At 61.8% G+C, this 2,372-nt stretch overlaps 2 protein-coding genes across 2 annotated transcripts in view; both read left to right on the top strand.

Moving 5' to 3' along the window:
- The first annotated feature begins 1,007 nt into the window (after positions 1-1,007).
- VPREB3 (pre-B lymphocyte 3) lies at positions 1,008-1,973 on the top strand. Its single transcript, XM_009330753.1, has 2 exons — positions 1,008-1,072; positions 1,319-1,973. The coding sequence occupies exons 1-2, from the start codon at positions 1,024-1,026 to the stop codon at positions 1,645-1,647; spliced, it is 378 nt and encodes a 125-aa protein (XP_009329028.1). The 5' UTR covers positions 1,008-1,023; the 3' UTR covers positions 1,648-1,973.
- Positions 1,974-2,312: 339 nt separating this feature from the next.
- LOC103922668 (vacuolar protein sorting-associated protein 29-like) overlaps positions 2,313-2,372 on the top strand; it is a 3,509-nt gene continuing 3,449 nt past the window's right edge. The window contains exon 1 of the mRNA XM_009330846.1: positions 2,313-2,339. Coding sequence (XP_009329121.1) covers positions 2,313-2,339 — 27 coding nt within the window. The remainder of the gene's footprint in view (positions 2,340-2,372) is intronic.

Below are 2,372 nucleotides of genomic sequence, written 5' to 3'. Positions count from 1 at the left end.
CTGGTTATGGGACGCTGCGAAGTGCCTGCTGACCACCCTGCTGTGAAGGACTGCCATGGGCTGGTGGCTGGAGGGTGCAGAGACGTGCTGGGGGGAGGCCAGCCTTTGACTTGTGGCTGGCTGTGTAACGCGGTGTCTCTGCGCCCTGCGATGGGTGTTACAGACGGGAGGGGCTTTACGCCCGGTGAGTCTGGCAGCCTTTCGCTGTAACGGTCTGCTGTCTTTCCGCACAAGGCACCAGCTGTGCTGCAGCTGTGTCTTGCCACACTTGGCTCCCTTGGGAGAAGCCTTCTGGCAGGTGACTTTGGCAGCCACCCCCGCGTGTTTGCCCATAGCTGCTGTTTTTGAGGCAGCCCTGGCAAAGAGGCAGCGCTCTCAGCACCGTCGGCAGCTCCCAGCCCATGCTGTGGGGCAGTCACTCTTGTCACAGCGATGGAGCTGCACGGAGAAGGGAGCAGCAACTTTCCTTACATTGCATCTGCGATGAGACAGCTGCCGGGGAGCTCTGGCACGTCCTATCTTTCATTCTCCCTGGCGGCAGCAGAGCCAGCCAGCCTCCAGCCTGCTGCTACCACAGGGCATCCTTGGCACGGTGTGGCTCAGGCTCCTGGCCTCCTGCGCACCTGGTGGCAGAGGGCCCGAGGCAAAAGGTTGGAGTGTAAGACCACAGGGAAACCTCTCTGCTCCCCCCATCAGAGAGGAGAGATGGTCAGTGATGCCTCCCCACCGTACCCGGGGCAGAGAGTGGTGGGGTGGGCTGTGCGTGCACCGGTGCACCCGGAGGAAACGGCCCAGCCTGGGGTGAAGGTGGGCAGTGGGTCGCAATGCTTAGCTCTCGCCCCACTGCTTCGAGCCCCCTCCCTGAAGCCCAGCTGCAGCAAAGCGAGCAACGCGGGGAGCTGGAGTCCCTGAGCCCCCTGTGTCATTTACATACGCCTCACCGGCGCCAGTGGCACAGCAACCTGGGTTCGTGCAGCACTGCAGACCCTCTCCGAAACAGCCTCCCTTCCTCTGCTTCCTGCCATGGCCCTGGGCTTCATGGTCCTGCTCCTGGTGGGCTCAGTGGGGACAGGTAAGGGTGGTGTGGCTGAGGGAGCTGCTGTCTGGGGGGGGCACTGCCGGGTGGCGGGCAGGACTGGGCTGTGCCAGGAGGATGTTAGTCCGAGTAGGGCATTTTGCTCCAGGGCCGTGTGGTGTGATGAGCAGGATGGAGGTTGGGTAATGGGGTTGCCTCAAGAGAGCAGGGGGACATTTTAGGGCTGAGGGCGATGGGGGACGTGGCTCAGCCCGTCAGTAACTGCATCCTTGGTGTGTGCAGCTTCCGGGGCTCAGCCCGTGCTGACCCAGCCATCCTCCGTGTTGGTGCTGCCTGGGCAGACTGCTCGGCTGTCCTGCACCCTGAGCCCCCAGTACAACATCAGCGAGTTCGGCATCTCCTGGTACCAGCAGCGCCCGGGGCACTCCCTGAGGTATCTGCTCTATTACAACTCCGAGGAAGACAAGCACAAGCCCGCCAAGATTCCTGACCGCTTCTCTGCTATCAAAGACCTCGCCAGCAATGCCTGCATCCTCATCATCACATCCACCTGTAATGAAGACAACGGCAACTATTACTGCTCCCTGTCACGTGCCTTCAACTGGTTTTAGAATCGGGGAACAAAAGCTTTCTGCATTTTCCCTTGCAACCCTGACGCAAAGCCCCCAACAGGGAGAACAGCAGCCCTAGGAGGAATGGAAAAAGACCCTCTTGCATGCTTGAGCAAGCCCAGCGGCACTGTGTTGTGCTGTGAGGTGCAACAACTTCCTCCTCGAGCCCAAGCATCCCCCATGGAGCATTAGACAGCCTGACATGGTGCGAGTCCCGCCAGGGCTCAGCCCAGGAACGCACAGGAGCAGGGATCTCCTGCTGCGGTGGGAGGATGGAGCGCTCCGCCGTGGCCTGGCTTTCCTGGGCTCTTCCAGCACTTGGCACAACGCGGGCGTGATCCCGGCTTGGACTTCTGCGCAGTTGAGCCCAAGCATCCCCCATGGAGCATTAGACAGCCTGACATGGTGCGAGTCCCGCCAGGGCTCAGCCCAGGAACGCACAGGAGCAGGGATCTCCTGCTGCGGTGGGAGGATGGAGCGCTCCGCCGTGGCCTGGCTTTCCTGGGCTCTTCCAGCACTTGGCACAACGCGGGCGTGATCCCGGCTTGGACTTCTGCGCAGTTTGGCTCACCTGATAATAAAGGTTAATCCTTAGCCACGCGGCTTGTGTCATGTATGTGGCGTCCAGAGGAGCCCCTTGGGCGCCTCTCCGTGGGCACGGCGCCATGCCCTGGGGTACCGGAGTTCCGAGGGTGAGCCAAAGGCGCTATGGCGTGGAGGTTGGG

This window comes from Pygoscelis adeliae, unplaced genomic scaffold (assembly GCF_000699105.1).
Source record: "Pygoscelis adeliae isolate BGI_AS28 unplaced genomic scaffold, ASM69910v1 Scaffold358, whole genome shotgun sequence".
NCBI classification, from domain to species: Eukaryota; Metazoa; Chordata; class Aves; order Sphenisciformes; family Spheniscidae; genus Pygoscelis; species Pygoscelis adeliae.
The sequence above is the reverse complement of the archived record's forward strand: the minus strand, read 5'-3'. Positions and strand labels throughout refer to the sequence as shown.

Coding starts and splice junctions, on each gene's coding strand:
- VPREB3 (XM_009330753.1), top strand. CDS start 1,024: ATGGCCCTGGGCTTCATGGTCCTGCTCCTGGTGGGCTCAGTGGGGACA. Junction 1,073..1,318: donor GGTGGGCTCAGTGGGGACAG/GTAAGGGTGGTG, acceptor TGGTGTGTGCAG/CTTCCGGGGCTCAGCCCGTG.